Source organism: Podarcis vaucheri (genome assembly GCF_965113315.1).
Source record: "Podarcis vaucheri genome assembly, chromosome: 6".
Taxonomy (NCBI): Eukaryota; Metazoa; Chordata; class Lepidosauria; order Squamata; family Lacertidae; genus Podarcis; species Podarcis vaucheri.
Window position 1 is genome coordinate 24355715 of NC_138764.1, and position 22517 is coordinate 24378231.

The 22517-nt window shown below is 44.2% G+C and overlaps 1 protein-coding gene and 1 long non-coding RNA gene across 2 annotated transcripts in view; one reads left to right on the plus strand and one right to left on the minus strand.

Annotated features, from left to right (window-relative positions):
* CRB1 (crumbs cell polarity complex component 1) overlaps positions 1 to 21956 on the plus strand; it is a 148916-nt gene extending 126960 nt beyond the window's left edge. The window contains exon 12 of the mRNA XM_082225414.1: positions 21058 to 21956. Within this exon, the coding sequence (XP_082081540.1) occupies positions 21058 to 21273 (216 nt within the window). The 3' untranslated portion in view covers positions 21274 to 21956. The remainder of the gene's footprint in view (positions 1 to 21057) is intronic.
* Positions 729 to 17882, minus strand: LOC309533929. The gene is made up of 3 exons (XR_014220540.1): positions 14634 to 17882; positions 4739 to 4959; positions 729 to 1367 (listed from the first exon to the last, which is right to left on the minus strand). It is a non-coding gene; the product is annotated as an uncharacterized lncRNA (long non-coding RNA).
* Positions 21957 to 22517: the final 561 nt, after the last annotated feature.

Consider the following 22517-nt stretch of genomic DNA (forward strand, 5'->3'; position numbering starts at 1 on the left):
CCAGTGGTTTTTCCTACTTTCTTCAGTTTAAGCTTGAATTTTGCTATAAGAAGCTGATGATCTGAGCCACAGTCAGCTCCAGGTCTTGTTTTTGCTGACTGTATAGAGCTTCTCCATCTTTGGCTGCAGAGAATATAATCAATCTGATTTCGATGTTGCCCATCTGGGGATGTCCATGTGTAGAGTCGTCTCTTGTGTTGTTGGAAAAGCGTGTTTGTGATGACCAGCTTGTTCTCTTGGCAGAACTCTATTAGCCTTTGCCCTGCTTCGTTTTGATCTCCAAGGCCAAACTTGCCAGTTGTTCCTTTTATCTCTTGATTCCCTACTTTAGCATTCCAATCCCCTATAATGAGCAGAACATCCTTCTTTGGTGTCACTTCTATAAGGTCTTGTAAGTCTTCATAGAATTGGTCAATTTCAGTTTCTTCAGCACCAGTAGTTGGTGCATAGACTTGGATTACTGTGATGTTAAAAGGTCTGCCTTGGATTCGTATCGAGATCATTCTATCATTTTTGAGACTGCATCCCAGTACAGCTTTCGCCACTCTTTTGTTGACTATGAGGGCCACTCCATTTCTTTTACGGGTTTCTTGCCCACAGTAGTAGATATGATAGTCATCCGAACTGAATTCGCCCATTCCCGTCCATTTTAGCTCACTGATGCCCAGGATGTCAATATTTATTCTCGCCATCTCATTTTTGACCACATCCAACTTACCCAGGTTCATGGTTCTTACATTCCAGGTTCCTATACAATATTTTTCTTTACAGCATTGGACTTTCCTTTCGCTTCCATGCATATCCGCAACTGAGCGTCCTTTCGGCTTTGGCCCAGCCGCTTCATCAGCTCTGGATCTACTTGTACTTGTCCTCCGCTCTTCCCCAGTAGCATGTTGGACACCTTCTGACCTGAGGGGCTCATCTTCCAGCGTCATAACTTTTATATGCCTGTTGTCTTTGTCCATGGAGTTTTCTTGGCAGGGATACTAGAGTGGCTTGCCGGTTCCTACTCCAGGTGGATCACGTTTGGTCAAAACTCTCCACTATGACCTGTTCATCTTGGGTGCCCTGCTCGGCATAGTTCATAGCTTCTCTGAGTTCTTCAAGCCCCTTCGCCACGGCAAGGCAGTGATCCATGAAGGGGCCAATGAAAATAGGAACATTCTATTCTACATCAAGAGGTTTCTCTGGCATTTGATGGCCCGCACAAAAATATACATTGATCACCTTGAGCAAATTACAACCTTTCTGCCCAACCTACCTCACAAGATTGTTGGAAAGAAAAAAATGTGTGAGGAAAGGGATTGTGTACGATGCCTTCAACAGATGAATGGAATGGAATTTTAGTTGTAGGCTGCCTTGAGTCTCTGACGGGGGAAAAGATGAGATATAATTAATAATATAACAATAATATTTTATTTATATCCTGCCCTCCCCAGCCAAAGTTGGACTCAGAGCAGCTAACAACAACAACAACAATAAATACAGTGGTACCTCTGGTTACGTACTCAATTCGTTCTGGAGGTCCGTTCTTAACCTGAAACTGTTCTTAACCTGAAGCACCACTTTAGCTAATGGGGCCTCTCACTGCCGGAGCATGATTTCTGTTCTCATCCTGAAGCAAAGTTCTTAACCCGAGGTAGTATTTCTGGGTTAGCGGAGTGTGTAACCTGAAGCATATGTAACCCGAGGTATCACTGTACTACTAATAAGAAGAAGAAGAAACTGTGAGACTGATTGGGAACATACCTGAGTAAATCCTATTGAACTCAGTGGGACTTAGTTCTGAGTAAAAATGCTTAGGGTTGTAGTGTAAGGCTGCACAGCGTTTACCCAGTTACCTGGAAGTAAGCTCCATTAAATACAGTGGGACTTACTTCTGAAGGCTTGCGGTTTAAGGCTCCATTTACAATAAAGGAATAAACACTCCAAGCATTTCCTAAAAAATGGCTGGCTGCTGAAGCACTGCCATTTAAGAATTTAAAGTGGACTGGCGACATTTTCCTTCAAAATTATAGGAAGGTGTTCACATGCCAGGTTCACCGTTTCCTGTGTGATACATGGTATGTAGGGAGAAAAGCTTCTCCCTCTCTCGTGATATGAGAACCTGTTTAATCAGACAACGTTCAATTGTGGGAGATCCAGGCAGATAAAAAAGGGAAGGAAATAATTCTTCACACAGAACATAGTTATTATAATTATGATTGATTGACTAATCACCTTCAAAACAACCATCTCAAGGCAATGTGAACTCAAGATAATGAAAAAGAAATAGCAAATGCATTTGAAACAAAAATTCCGAAGTAGACACCCATGGTAAAGACCCATTTATCTATCTAGGAAAGCTTTTGAAACAAAAACGTCTTCAATTGTTTACAGAAAGTGCAGGTGATGGGCACCTGTCGTACCATGAGAGGAATGCTGTTCCACAGAACAGGGGCAGCCACACACAAAAACCCCTGCTCCAAGTTACTGCAGAGCAGAGGTCTGAGATCTTTGGAACTTGCATGAGAAACTCTTCCACAGACCACAGAGATTTACTGGGCGTGTAAGGGATAAGGCGGTCTCTCAACTAACCTGGCTCCACAAAATATAGTGATGGCCACCAATTTGGGTAATAGTAAAAATATTAATATAGACTATAACTGCAAGTACTTGGCAATCAGTTTTAATGATTGCTGTGCAATTTTACACACATTTTACTTACCAAGCAAAACTATATTATATTAATTTTACCAAAGTATATTTTGAACTCCCAAGTCATGTTACAGCCTTTTTTCTTTTTTTTTTTGCAATCCTCATTTTGGGAATTTGGAAGTTGAAAAATTCAAGACACCCTACTAGACTGGCCTAGGGTTTTACTTAGGGACTTGTGCTTGGATATTCACATGGATTTCTGGTGCATGCTGCCGCCCCCAGTCGCCGTCATCATCATCATCATCAACAACAACTTATTATTTATTATTTATACCCCAGCCATCTGGCCTGGTTTGCCCAGTCACTCTGGGCGGCTCCCAACAGAATATTAAAGACACAATAAAACATCAAAAACTTCCCTAAACAGTCATTACAGTGGAGGAATAGAAAACCCACTCATATAGAACAATGCATACATACCGTATTTTTCGCTTTATAGGGCGCACTTTTCCCCTACAAAAATTAAGGGGAAATGTGTGTGTGTGTCCTATGGAGCGAATGCAGGCTCCTTGGCTTCAGCAAAAGGAAGAAGCCTCCGCAGTGCAGAGGGAGCGCTCCCTCCGCGCTCCGGAGGCTACGCGTTGCTTTCGCTGAAGCCTGGAGAGCGAGAGGGGTCAGTGCGCACGACCCCTCTTCCTCTCCAGGCTTCAGGGATAGCTGCCTGAAGCCTTTGGAGTGCAGTGCGAGTTCCCGCTGCATTCCGGGGGCTTCAGGTTCCTTTCGCTGAAGCCAGGAAAGTCTTGCATTCGCTCCATAGGACACACACATTTCCCCTTTGCGCTGCTCCCTGACCTGATCTTTGGGGCTGGCGGTGGGGGGAAGCAGCGCTTCCCCCCGCCAGCCCCAAAGAGCAGGTCGAAAGGAACCCAAAGCTTCGGGTCGCCTTCACTGAAGGAGACTGAACGCACCTTGAACGCACTAAACGCACCTTGTTTTAGAGGGGGAGAACAAAGAAAAAAAATTCTCCCCCTCTCTGCGCAGCGCCCCTTCAGCTAAGTGGGAGGAGAAATGGAAGGGGCTGGTGCGTCCTATAGAGCGAAAAATACAGTATATCTGCTTCCTCCATTAGAATGAATGGGGTAGCACTCATATAAATCTGGAACCAGCAGCTGGCAACCTTGGGTGTCTGCCATGACAAGGCTCACTGTAGATGTCCGATTTCCCCCAAGCAACAGTCATACGGCTATGAATGACCACTGTATTTCCCTTTCACACATCAAACACCAGTTTCTCCAGTTATCATCCTTGAGGTTCAGGTGACAGCAACGTGTTCAGGGTGGTAGAATCCAAAGGAACAGGATCTCTCCAAACTGGAGAGGCAACAACACGCCCAATAAATTTAGACTGGAGGTAAGCGTAACTCTGCAAGCACACACTAGACCACTTCCACAAGTTCCTACTCCCATCATGCACTTGGTTTAGTCATTGTGCAGAGCTAATATGGACTGCACTTTTGAGTAGGAGCTCCTGTAGCCTGCTTGAAAACACAGGAATGGTCTATATGGCACAGACTTAAAATGTTATGGATCCTCTTCTTCCTTACTCTCTCTTGGTAGCTAGCCCACACACTACTTTTGCAAGGTCTGCTGGATAATATTATTTTAGCCTTGGGGGCAAGTTAGAATTATGGAATCGTAGAGTTGGAAAGGACCAACTAAAGCATCCATGACAGATGGCCATCCAACCTCTGCTTTAAAAGAAGAAGAAGAAGAAGAGTTTGGATTTGATATCCCGCCTTTCACTCCCCTTCAGGAGTCTCAAAGCGGCTAACATTCTCCTTTCCCTTCCTCCTCCACAACAAACACTCTGTGAGGTGAGTGGGGCTGAGAGACTTCAGAGAAGTGTGACTGGCCCAAGGTCACCCAGCAGCTGCATGTGGAGGAGCGGAGACGCGAACCCGGTTCCCCAGATTACGAGACTACCGCTGTTAACCACTACACCACACTGGCTCTCTTCAAACCTTCAGAGGTTTGAAACCTTCAGAGGAGGGAAGTTCAACCACCTCACAGGGGCATCTGTTCCACTGTCGAACAGCTCTTACCATCAGAAAGTTATTCCTGGTATTTTGCCGGAATCTCCTTTCTTGTAACTTGAATCCATTGGTTTGGCTCCTACCCTTCAGAGAAGAAAACCAGCTTGCTCCATCTTCCATGTGACAGCCCTTGAGATATTTGAAGATGGCTATCGTATCTCCTCTCAGTCGCCTCTTTCCCAGGCTAGACATGCCCAACTCTCTCAACCGTTCCTCACAACGTTACACACCTAACAGCAACAACAATAGAAAACATGAATGAGTGTGGCAGACAACAGCAGTATCAAATTCAGCGCAACTAAAACACTGTAAGTGAAGGAGTTTGGGATTCTCACCAAATTTGCCTTTCAGAGATTACTTAATATATTCATTAACCGCAAGTGTTAGTTATGTGAACATGTCCTAATGACACTTAAATTACAATAATAAATGCCCGCTGCCTCATGAATAATTTATTCCCCATTTGCATAGTCATCCTTATGCAGTTATTCCTGAGTAATTATCATACTGACTTAAAAAGGTGTCAAGGACTGAATAACTACGTTCCCTTTCCTGGGCTCATCCTCTCCCTCCATTGGCCATGTGCATCTTTCTTTTGTAATTCTGCCCTTACCCCGTGCCATCTCCGTTCAAAAACAGGCATAGAGCAAAACGCCCTCTAGTCCAGGGGCACCACTTCAAATTTCAATAGTTAAAAGGGGGAGCAAGATTCAACAAGGTCCATCAGAACTTGTAGGTGGGGTGACAAAGCAGTGCACGATAAGAACATTTTTTGTCATTAAGGTTATTATTATTAATTAGTTGTTATTATTCAATGTATTTTGTGTGCATTAAAACCCCGACAGTCTCCAGATTTGGCGGACTACAATGCAGACCCAGGGTTTTGTTACTTCATATCATAATATTGTAACAATTCAAAAGAGACACGCAAAGCCTAAGATAAAGGTAAAGGGACCCCCTGACCATTAGGTCCAGTCGTGGCCGACTCTGGGGTTGCGGCGCTCATCTCGCTTTATTGGCCGAGGGAGCCGGCGTACAGCTTCCAGGTCATGTGGCCAGCATGACTAAGCCACTTCTGGCGAACCAGAGCAGTGCATGGAAACACCGTTTACCTTCCCGCCGGAGCGGTACCTATTTATCTACTTGCACTTTGACATGCTTTTGAACTGCTAGGTTGGCAGGAGCAGGGACCGAGCAACGGGAGCTCACCCCATGGTGGGGATTCGAACCACCAACCTTCTGATCAGCAAGTCCTAGGCTCTGTGGTTTAACCCACAGTGCCACCCGCGTCCCATGCAAAGCCTATGTCTAGCTTAATCATTCAAAAATGATAACTACTTATAATGGAATAGGTTTCCTCTGTCCTTCCATACATAACAGGAAGCTCCATAGCCTATCAGTTTGTTTTTCACTTTAAAGAGAATCTGCATTCTACATGAATAACAGTTAAATTTTAGGAGTGACAAGAAAGCAAGTTCTTGGCTCCTGGTCTTATGTATGAAGTAAAGGACTCCTGGACGGTTAAGTCCAGTCAAACTTGACTATGGGGTGTGACGCTCATTTCGCTTCAGGCCAAGGGAGCTGGTGTTTGCCCGCAGACAAGGACATTATACAGAAAAGAAGGTGGCTGGCCCACAGTTTTCGTGTTTTATAAACCACATTGAGGTTTTCTTATAATCAAGCAGTATATAAATGTTGTTTTTTTAAAAAGTAAATAAATAAAATTGGTCGGGACTTTCCCTCGAAAATAAGGATGGTCCTAACATGCCTTGCCAATGATTTATTCAGCTCCAAGGTGACCCCTTTTAAAACAATAACTGCAAGACTCTTCCAGTCCTTTTAATTAATTAATTTAAACTGTACACCCAATTTAGAATACACTGGGCTTTGTTCTTTATCTTAGGCATTCCAGTTTATTTTGCTCGCAGAGGCATTTTTGGGAGGGTTAAGCAAATTTGTTCAAGAACTTGTTGAATAATTTGTTGGCATGAATGCTGACTGTTCATTCAGTGGCTGCTTATTGCTAGGTTTCATGGCCATGGAAAGAAAGGATCATGCGACACTATCTGTCTTGAATAACAGGCCTGGTGAGAATCATAAGGAGAAGGGCCCACTCAGGGCATCTTATCCAAGTTGCATGGGTGGCACTGTGGTCTAAACCCGAGCCTCTTTGGGCTTGCCAACCAGAAGGTCGGCGGTTCGTATCCCTGTGACGGAGTGAGCTCATTGCTCTGTCCCAGCTCCTGCCAACCCAGCCGTTTGAAAGCACGCCACTGCAAGTAGCTAAATAGGCACCATTGTGGTGGGAAGGTAAACTGTGTTTCCGTGAGCTCTGGCTTCCACCACGGTGTCCCGTTACGCCAGAATTGGTTTAGTCATGCTGGCCACATGACCAGAAAGCTGTCTGTGGACAAACGCCAGCTCCCTCGGCCTGAAAGCAAGATGAGCGCCGCAACCCCATAGTTGCCTTTGACTGGACTTAACCGTCCACGGGTCCTTTACCTTTTTACATATCCAAGGACATTGTTGCGACCCCTCTCCAAAGAAAAACTGGAACCAACACTACAAACCTCTTAAGCCCTCCCCATGCCCAAGGAACTATGGTTCTGTGAGGACTACATATCCTCCAACATTTCTCCAATTAATATGGATTTTCCTGTTTAATGATGATGATGATGATGATGATGATATTATTTATAGCCCACCCATCTGACTGGGATGTCCCAGCCACTCTAGGCGGTTTCCAATATATATAAGATGATAATAAAACTGTACAGGGCTGCCTTCAGATGTCTTCTCAAGGTTATATAGTTACTTATTTCCTTGGCTCAGGGTACACATAACTCCATACTCTTCAATATTTCCCTGATGAAAACAGGCACGTCCTACCTTACCCTCTTTTAAATCTTGCAAAACCAGAAGAGAAACTGCATGGGGACACACCCAGCGTCAGGCACAGTGTGGGCCCCCATTGTGTGGCTCTTCATTTGGTTTCCCACGTTACCTGAAGGGCTGGCATCCCTCCCTTTGGGATTTGTGCCTAGTCAAACTTCCACCTTGTAAGAAGTAAAATCCACAAGGGGATTTCAGAAAGGCGCCAAAATGGATGTGGCAAGTCCCCTGTTTCTGTTGATAGAGCAGGCGGAGGGGGCACATACTGCTAGTTAAAACAGAAACAGGGCTTCATTGGTTTGGGGGCAATTACAGATAATGAGATGGATGGGAATAGATCATTTCAATGTCTTGGAATATTTTAGCTGAAATCAAGTCTCTCCGGTTTCGTTTTCTCCCCTTCTGTCTTCATGCAACATTCCCACAGGAGTATGAAGCTCAGGCACCAGGAGAAGCTACTGGGGATCTTCTAAGCTTTATTTACATTAGAAAGGATGATTCACTTGGGAGTACAAGCTACACAGGGAAGGGGGGGGAGTATATGGCACAGTCTGCTACTATAAGGCCACATTTTTAAAATCTGCGAACCTGATCTCAGGTTAAGGATCTCTAGATCTGCCCCAAATGTTCACACCCTGGTCAGAGCCTGATGTCCAGCACAACTTGAAATGCACTTAAACTTATAAGCATCATCTATTAGAGGGAGGCATATATATATATGCAGGTTTTGGTGTCTTCGGGTGTCTTCCCGTGTAAGAGTCGGGGTGTCTGTGCGACGTTTCGACGAGGTCTCACTCGTCATCTTCAGGCTGGTGCTTTCGGCTTCTTGTTACTGGAACAGAGCAGAGTCTGGTGTTTGAGTTCCTATAAATACTGTTGAGGGGTGTGGTGTATAGCCTCCAATGTTCTGGGCAAAGAGGAAGTTCCTAGATTAGTGTGCCTTTTCTTCTTTTGTTCCTTAATTACTTGAGGGATATCTTGGGTGATTTCATGAGTGGTATTCAGAATATCACTGGGTGGGTCATTAAGTGTAGATTAGTTGCTAAAGCTTTCGTGTCTTGACCTCTTGAGCTTGTGAAGAGTTTTTCTGAGAAGATGGCTGTGCTGCATTTAGTTGTGCTCTGGCTTGGCTTCGTGTATAGGGGCGAGCTATGGTTTTGTGCCTTGTGCCAGCCAGATCTGTGTAGGGATTGCAGGGGGGTGCAGCATCCGGAGGTGCCACTATAGTTTGGCTACTGGATGGAGTCTGTAATATGTCTGTGGAGAGGGTCTGGGTTTGGGTCTGGTGTGGCTGATTGGTGACGGCGTTCTGTGTGCCTCTGGTTCTGGTGTCGGTTTTTGTGGGGAGGGCTAATTTCCAGATGTCTGGCAGGCGGGACGTGTCGTCACGCTTGTTCATGTTGTGAGGGTGTTTCTCTATCTCGATGGCTTCCATGATTATTCTCTTGTGGTGATGTTCCATGTTAAAGAGCAATTTGGAATCTGCAAAATTAATTTCATGTCCTGTTTCTTTCATGTGTTGGAAAAGAGAGGAAGTTTTTTCTTCTTTTTTGACGGCATTCTTGTGTTCTGCGATACGTGCATTTATTCGTCTGTTTGTTTGTCCAATGTACGTGGCTGGGCAGACTTTGCAGGGTATTTCATAGACCTTGCAGGGTATTTCATAGACTTTGCAGGGTATTTCATAGACCATAGGGTCTATGAAATACCCTGCAAAGTCTGCCCAGCCACGTACATTGGACAAACAAACAGACGAATAAATGCACGTATCGCAGAACACAAGAATGCCGTCAAAAAAGAAGAAAAAACTTCCTCTCTTTTCCAACACATAAAAGAAACAGGACATGAAATTAATTTTGCAGATTCCAAATTGCTCTTTAACATGGAACATCACCACAAGAGAATAATCATGGAAGCCATCGAGATAGAGAAACACCCTCACAACATGAACAAGCGTGACGACACGTCCCGCCTGCCTGACATCTGGAAATTAGCCCTCCCCACAAAAACCGACACCAGAACCAGAGGCACACAGAACGCCGTCACCAATCAGCCACACCAGACCCAAACCCAGACCCTCTCCACAGACATATTACAGACTCCATCCAGTAGCCAAACTATAGTGGCACCTCCGGATGCTGCACCCCCCTGCAATCCCTACACAGATCTGGCTGGCACAAGGCACAAAACCATAGCTCGCCCCTATACACGAAGCCAAGCCAGAGCACAACTAAATGCAGCACAGCCATCTTCTCAGAAAAACTCTTCACAAGCTCAAGAGGTCAAGACACGAAAGCTTTAGCAACTAATCTACACTTAATGACCCACCCAGTGATATTCTGAATACCACTCATGAAATCACCCAAGATATCCCTCAAGTAATTAAGGAACAAAAGAAGAAAAGGCACACTAATCTAGGAACTTCCTCTTTGCCCAGAACGTTGGAGGCTATACACCACACCCCTCAACAGTATTTATAGGAACTCAAACACCAGACTCTGCTCTGTTCCAGTAACAAGAAGCCGAAAGCACCAGCCTGAAGATGACGAGTGAGACCTCGTCGAAACGTCGCACAGACACCCCGACTCTTACACGGGAAGACACCCGAAGACACCAAAACCTGCATTCCTGTACCCGTGAAAATCTACGAAAGCAAATATATATATATATATATATATATATATATGCTTTCGTAGATTTTCACGGGTACAGGAATGCAGGTTTTGGTGTCTTCGGGTGTCTTCCCGTGTAAGAGTCGGGGTGTCTGTGCGACGTTTCGACGAGGTCTCACTCGTCATCTTCAGGCTGGTGCTTTCGGCTTCTTGTTACTGGAACAGAGCAGAATCTGGTGTTTGAGTTCCTATAAATACTGTTGAGGGGTGTGGTGTATAGCCTCCAACGTTCTGGGCAGAGAGGAAGTTCCTAGATTAGTGTGCCTTTTCTTCTTTTGTTCCTTAATTACTTGAGGGATATCTTGAGTGAACTCAAACACCAGATTCTGCTCTGTTCCAGTAACAAGAAGCCGAAAGCACCAGCCTGAAGATGACGAGTATTCCTGTACCCGTGAAAATCTACGAAAGCATATATATATATATATATATATATATATACACACACACACACACACATATATATATACACACACATATATATATATAATGCAAGGGCAGGGCATTTGGTTCACACTTCCCCCCAAAACACAGCAATCTTTTGAAATGTGTGCATCTCCGAATTTTGTAACTGGATTTCCCCAACCAAATAATGTACACAAAAATGTGCATATTTCGGGGAAGTGTACATAAAATGCATGTGAGTGAAAATAACATAGTAAATTAAATTGTCTTAGGTAAAATTACTTACTAAAACACTGATAAATTTTCATGAGGGCTTTTCATGAGGAAAACTGAACTTAAGACTAGGAAAGTAAAAGAATCTAAAATCCCGTGTGCCCCTTAAATCTGTTCTAGGCATTTCCCCAACTCTTTAGAGTAGATATGGAGGGGGTGCAGGTCATGCCCAGGGGAAGATCAGTTTGTATTTTTTTTATTTTAAAAAAAGTCCCCATGCACATTTATCAGCATTTAATGCAAAATTCTCTTAATGCACAGATGTCTATAGATAAAAGGTAAAGGACCCCTGACAGTTAAGTCCAGTCACAAACAACTCTGGGGTTGCGGCGCTCATCTCGCTTTACTGGCCAAGGGAGCTGACGTTTGTCCGCAGACAGTTTTTCTGGGTCATGTGGCCAGCATGACTAAGCCGCTTCTGGAGAAACCAGAGCAACACACGGAAACGGCGTTTACCTTCCCGCCAGAGTGGTACCTATTTATCTACTTGCACTTTGATGTGTTTTCGAACTGCTAGGTTGGCAGGAGCTTGGACCGAGCAACGGGAGCTCACCCCGTCGCGGGGATTTGAACCACCGACCTTCCAATCAGCAAGCCCTAGATCACAGCGCCACCCGTGTCCCTGTCTATATACAACTTCCTCTAATATGCACCTTATCATATGCACAGTGTAGGGCATTTTGCATTTTGTCCTAGTATATGCAATTTTGTACACATTACTTGGTGGGGAACTGAATTGTAAAATTTAGAAAAGTGTGTGTTTCCAAGGATGGCTGTGTTTCAAAAAGTGTAAACCAGATAGGTTTGGATTTTTACATGTGAACTGAATTGAATTCCCTCCCCCATCTGCAGTTGGAACGCAGTCCCTTCAAACACAGTTAAATCCTGAAACACAGTTAGTTAGATATCTAACTTACTGAAAAACAGCCTCAGCAGGAAATTGACCAATTTACTAAGTTCACTTTAATTGACAGAAGTCTGTAAAAAGATATATAAAGGTAAAGGTACCCCTGCCCGTACGGGCCACTCGTGACCGACTCTAGGGTTGCGTGCTCATCTCGCTCAAGAGGCCAGAAGCCAGCGCTGTCCGAAGACACTTCCGGGTCACGTGGCCAGCGTGACGAAGCTGCATCTGGCGAGCCAGCGCAGCACACGGAAACACTGTTTACTTTCCCGCTATAAAGCGGTCCCTATTTATCTACTTGCACTTAGGGGTGCTTTCGAACTGCTAGGTGGGCAGGAGCTGGGACCGAACAACAGGAGCTAACCCCGCCACGGGGATTTGAACCGCCGACCATACGATCAGCAAGTCCTAGGCACTGAGGTTTTACCCACAGCGCCACCCGCGTCCCTAAAAAAAGGAAAAGAAATATACAGGGTGCTAATCAGACACTATTGCCACAATTGGACAATCACCATCCAGAGGCTCAGATCTGAGATGCAAGATAAATGATCCAGCCATGGATAACCATCTCGTCAAAAAGAAAAGCAAATACAATGGTACCTCGGGTTAAGAACTTAATTCGTTCTGGAGGTCCGTTCTTAACATGAAACTGTTCTTAACCTGAGGTACCACTTTAGCTAATGGGGCCTCCTGCTGCCGCCGCCGGGCAATTTCTGTTCTCATCCTGAAGCAAGGTTCTTAACCCGGTACTATTTCTGGGTTAGCAGAGTCTGTAACCTGAAGCACCTGTAACTTGAAGCGTCTGTAACTTGAGGTACCACTGTATTTCAATACTTTAAAAATGATTTCCATGTTTCTTTCAAACCCAAATTGGGTTTGTGCTTGCTCTGCAATCCCTGACCCTCGATTAACTTTCTTCCAATGAACTACTCACGGGGATAATACACAGATAGACTTGCTCACACAGGTCACAATCGTCTACTTATCAGTGAGCAAAAACATAGTAGCTATGTGTAATATGTGAGGCCGGTAGGGCCCTGGCTTCTGACAATCAATTTTTAGAGCTGGAAGCAGAAGATGGCTGCAATTTAAGTGTTGCACCCAGACAGAAGAGTTGTTGGCTTGCTATCTTGCTGTCTGACAGCATGAACCACCCAAAGAGCTATTTTGCTAACCAGTGATTCGTGCTGAATATTCGCTAATCTGCCAGGTTTGTTTTGCAGAATCCTAGCACTGACTGAAGAGGGCAGTTCTCCGAGTTATTTCTTATATTGCTAAGCATATCTGACTGTGCAAGATCCAAGGAATTTGAAACAGCTGGGAAGTTATGTGTATGGTATACATTAGTTGTCCAGGGAGATGGGCAGAGATGGGGGACATCACAACACTTTTCTATGCATATTGTAAGGCGTTAGGAAAGCAATGTGGGAAGCATATGCAAAATTACTGAATGCTAGTGCTTGCATCTGGGTAATCTCATCATCCAGCCAGCCTGCGCTCCTGACACAGGCCCAGTTCAGACATGTATCTCATGCATCATCCTTGTGCTGCCCCTTCTCTCCTCTTTTGCAATGCTTCAACACTTTCCAAGTTAATTATTATTTCAGTGTCTGAACAGGGACAGGGAAACTGTGGCTCCCAAGATCAGACCAAGCCAGGATCTTAAACCAAAATGAACTGTGGTTGGAGATTCTGTTTTATGCCAATCCAAGCAACCATCGTTTCAAAGTTTGGCTGAAATGGGAATCATAGAATCATAGAGAAGAAGAAGAAGAAGAAGAAGAAGAAGAAGAAGAAGAAGAAGAAGAAGAAGAAGAGTTTGGATTTGATATCCCGCCTTTCACTCCCCTTCAGGAGTCTCAAAGCGGCTAACATTCTCCTTTCCCTTCCTCCCCCACAACAAACACTCTGTGAGGTGAGTGGGGCTGAGAGACTTCACAGAAGTGTGACTGGCCCAAGGTCACCCAGCAGCTGCATGTGGAGGAGCGGAGACACGAACCCGGTTTCCCAGATTACGTGACTACCGCTCTTAACCACTACACCACACTGTTGGAATAGACCACAAGGGCCATCGAGTCCAACCCCCTGCCAAGCAGGAAACACCATCAGAGCACTCCTGACAAGCCTCTGCTTAAAGACCTCCAAAGAAGGAGACTCCACCACACTCCTTGGCAGCAAATTCCACTGTCAAACAGCTCTTACTGTCAGGAAGTTCTTCCTAATGTTTAGGTGGAATCTTCTTTCTTGTAGTTTGGATCCATTGCTCCGTGTCCGCTTCTCTGGAGCAGCAGAAAACAACCTTTCTCCCTCCTCTATGTGACATGGGAAACAATGGATTAATTAACAATGAATTAAAGCAGATTCTGACTAAACATCAGGGAGAACCTTCTGATGATAAGAGTTGTTTTACAGTGGAACGGGCTCCCTCGGGAGGTGGCGGACTTCATTTGAGGTTTTAAAGCAAAGGTTGGATGGCCATCTGTCATGGATGATATAGTTGAGCTTCCTGCATTGCAGGGCATTGGACTAGATGACCCTCAAGGTCCTTTTCAATTCTTTGATTCCATAACCCAGAAAATGTTGAATTGTCAGTACATTGAGAAGGAAAGAGGGAAGGGACAACGCATGGGTGGAACATACAGGTGCAAAACATAATAACTCTAGATGTATCAATCTGAGACATGTATATGCAAACTGGGCTATAGCAAGACTTCACACAATATCTTACAAATGTATACATTTTAGAAATTTTTGCACTTACCAGCTTAGTTGCTGAGGGAGGTGGTTTCAGAACTTTCTGGCATGCCGTCACACAACGTTGTGATTATTCGGCTAGTCTTCTGAAATACCAGGATGCCATTGAAAATCACCACGTACCTTGAAACAAAAACATTTCCTTGCCTTTTAAATTGTTTTCCCACAATAGTTCCTTTCAATATCACCACCAGAGTAGCTGTCTTGATCAAAACCTTAGTGCCAACGAATTCTGTTTGTCTAACACAGTGATGGGGATCCTGCAGCCCCTTAGCTGTTGATGGACTACAAATTCCCATCATCTCTGACCACTGTCTATGGTGGCTGGAATTGAAAGAGAATAGAAGTCCCAGGTTCCCCATCCCTGATCTACTGGCTTCCTTTGAAATATTTAATACATTTTCACTGAGGAGGAAATCTCCAAATTTCTCTTTCGGCAAAATCTTTGAGAGACAAATCTCTTCTTTTCACAAAATCGTTGGGGATGAATTTATGCAGAACTTAAAGCAAAATTCTTTTGCCTTCTCTCATAAGCCTAGATGTTCTCCTTACAGGAGAATCTTCAAATTCACTTCATATTTAACTTCATGTGAAATTTGGTGGAAACCCTATTTAACACTCATAGAGTGAGTGACAGAAGTGTCTCGATAAAAGTGGAAAAGGTGCTATGCCAGGCTGACAAGCAAGGCTATGAGATCTATATTTTCATTCTATAAAGTGGTAATCGGCATAAAGGCCTACATCCAAAGACCTCCGAGGGCCTCTTGTAATCTGAGGAGTGTTTGGCTTGAGCCCATATTGCTAACCATCTGGTGCCTCAACGTAGCCGTAGTCTCTAAAGACCAGCTATTCCAACAGTTATCACATGCCCTGTTGTGAACACCAGGCTCCCGTTGGTGAACAATTACTCACATAATTGGAGTTTGTGGCCGATGTCAATCCAAGTGAGGAATTTGCCATCTGGCTGCTTGTGGCATGATATGCAAAAGGTAGAGCTACAAGGCGGACTATTTATTTATTGCCCCTTAAATCATCCCACTCTTCCCTCTGAGCAGCTTTCAGAACAACCTCCCGTCTTTCCCACCCAGATAATGACCAGGTTGAAGCCCATTTAAGCTTTAACAATACAAGTGGTGTATCAATAAAACTGCTAGCACATTTGCAAAGCTAAGCAGGGCCCGCTATGGTTTCAACTTGGATGGGAGACAGTGTGTTGAGATACCTGCCTTGCAGGGGGTTGGACTAGATGACCCTCGGGGTCCCTTCCAACTCTACAATTTATGATTCTAACAGCATAGCTGGCATATAGTTCTGTGGTCAAAAAACAGTCTCTCCAGTTAAAGAGCTTCGCCCTCAAATCTTAGAAAACGTTTCCCAACTAAATCAGACTGTACTGGACAAAAAAGTCTGACTAAGTCTGAAGTAGTTTCACATAATCACTTTGTGGGCCTAGAAAATCCCATTTGATGTGAATTTCATTTATTTTAAGTTACTTACTTTCCACTTTTTAAAAAATATCCATTCCCCAAAGCACCTTAAATTGTAAAAATAAAAAGAGCCCAAATCATCTCAAAAGCACAGGAGCTTTATAAACATGTAGGGGGGGGGGAACAATATTTATAAATAGGGATGGGGAACCTATGTCCCTCCAGAGGTTGTTGGACTACAACTCCCATCATGCTTGACTATTGGCCAGGTGCTGGGGCTGATGGGACTTACAATAATTGTACCCCGCTCATATGACTGGGTTGCCCCAGCCACTCTGGGCAGCTTCCAGCATATGGGGCTTCAAGTCAAACAACACCTGGAGTTTAGACCCCTAGTCTAAAAACAGGAGAGGGATTTTGCTGTATCTCTCTTAGAGATTTCTGCCACCACTGAGAAAACCCTCTCTCCACTCTCTGCCAATGGAAGCAGGACCTCCTATTATGATATAAAACTTAGGCAGCCTCATATTATCAAAGATGGCCAAAATAGCCTGGCCCTGGGTGGCAAAGGGCTTTAAAGTTTATATTACTTGATGAAGGTATGGCATTTTCTTCCACCCTTCCAGAGACCATTTTACACCACCAACTTCTCTCTCTTATTAGCCAGTTTATTTTGTGTCCTAAGATATGGTTCAGGGCTTCATTGTAAAGTTCAGAGACCAGCCAATGCTCATCTCTGTGTTCCTAGGCATTGAAATACGGTGGCTAGCAAACCCTAATGTTTAGGATCAGCCAAAACCTCTTCCATCAACATCATTTCAAAAACAAAACAAAAACCTAATAAAGCACTTCTCTCCAATAAGCCAAGTTCTTTTATGTTAATTAATCACCCAGCTATCAGCTGGCCAAGCAATATATACTTGATCCTGATGGGACTCGACTGACGAGCCTGCTGGCAATTTTAAAGTCAGTCCACAGCTAGCAAGGCAACCTGCCCAGAAGACCAGGACCTTGCCGTGGGAACCAACCGATTGGTATGGAAGTCAATAACCAGGGGTTTATGCTGCTGTCTAGTGCAATGGGAAAGGGAAGGTGGCAGCGGGAATAGCTGTGAAATTGGATGAGAGAACTGAACTGTTACAAGGGATTACTCCATCAAGCTGTGCGTAATTTACTTTAAAATGAAAGTAGCAGATTGTAAGCCTGCTGAAAGTTGTGTGTCGTGCCATGCAGCTAAGTTACTTGGCGATCAAGGGAAAGGGCTCTTACGTAGAGCTAGTATCTGCATTGGCTAACCAACCAATATTTTACCAGAATGACCATTAAAACCAGGTTCTGCAAGGAAACCATAGCTGTTTAGCACCTGTAACAAGGTGCAGGGGGTGGGGCCTGAATCCATTATACTTTAGGAATGAAGAAACAATCCCTTATATCAGGAACACAAAAGTTCAGTTTATGATTCATCAGCCCAACAATCATGCGTGCTGGTCTGCCAAGGGTTCAACTCTTTTAAAAAGTAAGTTTTTAATTAGGATTTCATTGCTATCAAGAGTGAGTTCATTACCTTTGAAGAATTTCCACTTCTTGGAGGAGGGGGTTTATTTCAGAGTACAGTGGTACCTCGGGTTACATACGCTTCAGGTTACAGACTCTGCTAACCCAGAAATAGTACCTCGGGTTAAGAACTTTGCTTCAGGATGAGAACAGAAATCATGTTCCGGTGGGGCGGCAGCAGCAGGAGGCCCCATTAGCGAAAGTAGTACCTCAGGTTAAGAATAGTTTCAGGTTAAGAATGGACTCCAGAACGAATTAAGTTATTAACCCGAGGTACCACTATACAATAGGGGTTAAACCACAGAGCCTAGGACTTGCCTATCAGAAGGTCGGCAGTTCGAATCCCCGCGACGGGGTGAGCTCCCATTGCTCAGTCGCTACTCCTGCCATCCTAGCAGTTTGAAAGCACATAAAAGTGCAAGTAGATAAATAGGTACTACTCCGGCGGGAAGGTAAACGGCGTTTCCGTGTGCTGCTCTGGTTCGCCAGAAGTGGCTTAGTCATGCTGGCCACATGACCTGTAAGCTGTACACCGGCTCCCACGGCCAATAAAGCGAGATGAGTGCCGCAACCCCAGAGTCAGCCACGACTCGACCTAATGGTCAGGGGTCCCTTTACCTTTACCTTACCACTATACAATATTACTTTTGCACAGAATAGGTCCCCTAAAGCAATTTGTTATTTCATATTTTCCCAAGCTATATTCATGGTTTTACATTTTGGAGAGATACCACATTCCCTCGACGAGCCTACCAGTCAATACATACCGCTTTTGTATCAAACACCACATCACAAAATGCAAGGATATTAGTTTGGGCTCCGATCTTAAGGCAAAAACTATGGGGCAGTGCATGGGGAGGACTCAAGTTGTGCTGGCCTGCCCTCAATGGTTGTGGTCCTGGGAAAGTGTTTCCCAATCAATGCCACATCTCTCTGGGATGGAATTAAGAGTTACTTTATTATTTTTAAAAAATAACTTTTAAGGAAATGTGGTTTCTAATCCTAGGTAAAAGTAAAGGGACCCCTGACCATTAGGTTCAGTCGTGACCGACTCTGGGGTCCTGTAAGATTTGCCTAAAAGAGGCATGAGTGTTGTAGATAATAATTAACACGTTTCCTAAAGATAATCATAATTGATTTTATTTCCTCAGACAGAGGGCAATCATAAGGGCAGAAGGAGGCTGTAATATCTGCTGATCATGAGCCCTGGGCCAAGTTTACATTTTTTGAATGCTCCATGGATTTACTTAACCTCCCCTCACCCACTTCAAGGATCTCTTAATGTTTCTCCTGGCATGCTGTCACTTCCTAACATTGCAAAGTAAATGCTACTCTACAGGCCATTTCTATATAGAGAGTAACCCCAAACAGTGATGAGCTTTTACTCAAAGCATTATCGGTAGGAATCAACGTCAGAAAGATTCCTCCATGCAGGTAGCTAAATCGGGTTCCCTAGTCTCCAGGAAGTGCTTTTGAGACTTTTGACCTCTCAAGTTCTTTCGTTTGTTTTTTTAAAAAAAACCATTTTGGATTTGAAAGTTCTGCCCCAAGCACATGTTCCATCTCTGACAGTTCAATTGTCACTAGGGATACATATCAAAAAAACCCAAAGCAAAATCTGCCTGGACGATCAAAATCCTCCCAGGGTGATGTTGTCCACAATGACCATGTTTTTCCTATAGTACTTCCTCCTGTTTCAGAGGTTTCCAGTGCAAATTGGACTAGAAACAGAGAGATCACATTAAAACAGTTTCCTCCTCTCTCAAAATTCTAGCTTCTTCCAACAGCTGATTGGAAGAATGTTTGATTATACTGGCTTTATGGGCAATGATTTTATGAAAATGTCCTTGCATTTATAAAACCTGTGCATCAAAGAGCATAATAGATCCATCCACCCTACACGTTTTTTCCCTTAAAAACAAAACAAAACAGGGGGGAAATCAGAATGATTGTGATTATGTGGAGGAAGCAACTGGGAAACGACTTTTTTTTTGCCACTAAAGCAGCTGCAGACAGGGGGCATCACTGAAGACTACAGGGAAATGTGGGAGTCTGGTTGGGAGAGATATTTGAAGTCATTTGCATCATTAATCATATATAACAAATTTCAACATGCAGATTGCCTTGGCACATGTAAACTGTTTTGATAAAGTAAGCTAGTTTGGGGGGAAATAGTTTGAAAAGCGGGGGAGAAATAATCTAAAGAAACGAGTTTGTATCAAATGTTCCATGTGAGTAATCTCACTGGAACAATTGGACTTGTGTTTACTCTCCTCTCCCTGCCACACTCCAATCTTCACTGGAGGGTCCCCCAACTGCCCAGAGCTGATTATGGGAAAGTGGGCAGTGCCAGACCCTGGGGTCTCAAATTTCTGTGTCTCCCACTGCCTCTCACCTTCCATTCCACATAATACTGTACAGTGGTACCTTGGTTCTTGGACATAATCTCTTCCGGAATAGCATTCGACTTCTGAAATGTTTGAAGACCAAGGTGCAAAGGGCTGGCTGCAAGTTCAATTGGAAAAACTGAAAAACACGTAGCAAAAGCTGTTCAACTTCCGAGAAGTGTTCAAAAACAGAAGCAATTACTTCTGGGTTTTCAGTGTTTGAAAACCAAAACATTCAGCTTCAGAGATGCTCGAAAACCGAGGTACCACTGTAGTTGCTGCACCCCCAAGGCTCTACACCCAGTGTGAACGAACTGGTTGCGCTCCCCTAAATCCGTCTCTGGTGTGGGAAAGGAGAGGAAGTTCGGTTGTGTACATGGAAGTCCCTTGCACCAGTGGAACTACCATGTTGGCTATAGCCCAGAAACTTGCCATCTTTCTTAATATGCGATTTTAGCAATTCAGAAAATATAGCAGCAAAACTGGCTTTTTCAGTATACAAAACAGCTGACAGGTTTTTTTTGCACAGCGAAAAATGAACTCATTCCTCAGAAAATACAGAACTGCATACAGTGGTGCCTCGCAAGACGAAAAGAATCCGTTGTGATTCTCTTCGTCTAGCGGTTTTTTCGTCTTGCGAAGCAAGCCCATTGAAGGATTAGCGGATTAGCGCTATTAGCGGCTTTTAGCAGCTTATCGGATCAGCTGATAAGTGGCTTAGCGGCTTAGAAAAAGGGGGGGAAGGGGAAAAAACCCGCAGGAACTCGCAAGACATTTTCATCTTGCGAAGCAAGCCCATAGGAGATTTGTTTTGCGAAGCACCTCCAAAACGGAAAACTCTTTCGTCTAGCGAGTTTTCCGTCTGGCGAGGCATTCGTCTTGCGGGGCACCACTGTACCCCCATCACTTACAAATACAGACTAACCAGATGGACTTTCCTTGGTAGGTATACCTTTAAATGGGAATTGTTCACGTCACATGGTTTCCCTTCATGGTAACTCCTATGCATGTTCCTTTTCTCTTTCCACACCAACCACATTGTGTCTTCTTTCCACCCTTTCAGCTAACAACTGACCTGGCCTCCAATATTTTCACCGCCATTGGCTCAGTGACACTGGCCTTGTTACTGATCTTCCTTCTTGCGGCCACAGCTTCCGTCATAACTTCCAACAAACGGGCTACCCAAGGAACCTACAGCCCCAGCCGCCAGGAGAAAGAGGGGTCCCGAGTCGAAATGTGGAACATGGTACAACCTCCCCCAATGGAAAGGTTGATCTAGCTTGAACTCTTGCTGTACCTCTTACGTATATGGAAGCCTCGGGCTAGAATGGGTTGTTCTGGAGACCAGGGAAAGGAAACCCCTCTAGACCATGATGACCTCTGCCATTTAACACGACACCTTGGTCAGTATCCAAAGCATCATGCACATTATCCCAGGTGTACCTAGGAGCTTTTCTGCTTGCCCCTTTCACCAGTAGCCTCCGATTCTTCTGATATTCATGGAAGCCTTCATGAGATGTGAGGGACTGCATTTGGAAAGGGAACTGAGCACTCAGACACACATACCTGGAAATACTATGGGGCAGCAGATCTCATTTCCCACTTTCTGGAAATTCTTATTTATTGCACTGGAAATTTTAGCTTTAGTCGAATCGCCTGTGGGCTATAAAGACTGCAATGACTCTAGTATACTTGTTAAGTGCCTGCATTTCAGATACAACTGAAGCCACATATTTTGTTTAATTCCCTGTGCATCTGCCTAGCATTCACCATCACTGCAAAAGACAAAGCAGAACACTCATGTAACCCCAGATAATCTGTCTGCCGTTCAATCATCTCAAGAAGTTTTAGGAGTAGAGGTCTTTCTCAGCAGCACAGCTATCTTAATTCTTTAATCAGGGACTAAATTAATGCTGCGGGGGAAAGCTCTTCATGCAGCAAAATAAACATTTCAAATGATCACTGCTTGGTGTGTTCATTGCCCCTCTTTTTCCACCAGGTTGTTCTAGATCATGTTTGGGGATCTAGATGTTGCTGAACTACAACTCCCATCAGCCCAATGTCAACATGGCCAATAACCAGGAGTGATGAGAGCAACATCTGGAGGACAAATATTCTCTGCATCTGTTACAGATCTAGAGGAAAAATAAAAAAAATTCCTTCCAGTATGCACCTTAAAGACCAACTAAGTTAGTTCTTGGTATGAGAAGTATCTGAAGTGTGCATGCACACGAAAGCTCATACCAAGAACTAACTTAGTTGGTCTTTAAGGTGCATACTGGAAGGAATTTTTTTTATTTTGACTATGGCAGACCAACATGGCTACCTATCTGTAACTAGATCTAGAGGAAGCTATAGTTCCTTTCACGGAGAATAAACTGTTGGTTTTTTAAAAAATGCAGTTCCTTAATTTACATCAAGTTGTGAACCTACAGCTTGCTAGACCCCCCATGATTTTGGACTATTGATCTTGCTGGGTGGGGCTGATATTGAGCTTAAACTCCCAACATCTGGAGGCCCACA